The 964-nt window shown below is 68.4% G+C and overlaps 1 protein-coding gene across 1 annotated transcript in view; it reads right to left on the bottom strand.

Annotated features, from left to right (window-relative positions):
* The window catches only part of OPLAH (5-oxoprolinase (ATP-hydrolysing)), a gene marked incomplete at its 3' end in the record, with an annotated part of 25,218 nt that overhangs the window by 19,487 nt on the left and 4,767 nt on the right, over positions 1–964 (bottom strand). The window contains exons 7-10 of the mRNA XM_015571378.1: positions 835–959; positions 476–741; positions 231–343; positions 6–144 (exon numbers count right to left, since the gene is read on the bottom strand). Coding sequence (XP_015426864.1) covers positions 6–144; positions 231–343; positions 476–741; positions 835–959 — 643 coding nt within the window. The remainder of the gene's footprint in view (positions 1–5; positions 145–230; positions 344–475; positions 742–834; positions 960–964) is intronic.

Genomic DNA, 964 nt, shown 5'->3' with positions numbered 1-964 from the left:
TCCACGCACTGCTCCTCCAGCCGGCTCAGCCTCTGGTCCAGCTGCATGAAGGTCTCGGGCACGTAGGGCAGGGAGCAGGGCTCCTGGGCCTCGTGCACCACGTCGGCCAGCGCCAGTCCCAGTGCCGACAGCAGCCCGCTGTGCCTACGGAGACGGAGCCACAGGGCGGTGAGGGCAGCCTCCCCTGGCCATCCCCCATCCTGGGCCCCATGCCCCAGGCCCAGACACACCTGTGAATGTACACAGTGTCCATGCCCAGGGCCCGGGCGATGGCACAGGCATGCTGCCCGCCAGCTCCTCCAAAGCAGGCCAGCACGTGTGCCGAGGGGTCGTGACCTCGTGCCTAGGGAGCCAGAGGAGGGTCAGGGGCTTAACCTACCCTGTTCAGCTCCTGACCCCTCACCCCCAGGGGGTTGCCTGAGTGGGAGGGGCCGGGGGCGGGGCTGGGGGGCAAGAGCAAAGGCAGGCGGCATACCTGCGTGAGGGCACGGATGGGCCGGCACATGGCCTCATTGGCCACACGCACAAACCCCATAGCCACCTCCTCTAGGCTCAGTGGGGAGGCGGGGCAAGGCCCGTTGTTCAGGAAGCTGTTGATGTCGGCGGCCACAGCCTCCAGGGCCTTTCGGGAGGCCTCCGGAGACAGAGGCTGGTCCTCTCCCGGCCCAAAGATGCAGGGAAAGGAGGCAGGCAGCAGGCGGCCCAGAACCAGATTAGCATCCGTCACAGTCACGGGGCCCCCTGGGAGGTGTGCACAGTGTGGGGTTGGGGGCTGAAGAGGGGGGTGGGCCTGGGCAGCAGGGGAGGGTCCTGCAGGGGGGCCCCAGATCTTACCTTTACGGTAGCAGGCGGGGCCAGGGTGGGCTCCTGCAGACTCCGGCCCCACCACAAACAGGCCGGACCTTGGGGGAGGGACAACTGGAATTGGAGGCGGGTTGGGAGGCAGGGCAGGGGGTCCTGGCCC

The sequence above is a fragment of the Myotis davidii genome, unplaced genomic scaffold (assembly GCF_000327345.1).
Source record: "Myotis davidii unplaced genomic scaffold, ASM32734v1 scaffold1509, whole genome shotgun sequence".
Lineage (NCBI taxonomy): Eukaryota > Metazoa > Chordata > Mammalia > Chiroptera > Vespertilionidae > Myotis > Myotis davidii.
Note: the sequence above shows the minus strand (reverse complement) of the source record. Positions and strands in the feature narration are given on the sequence as shown.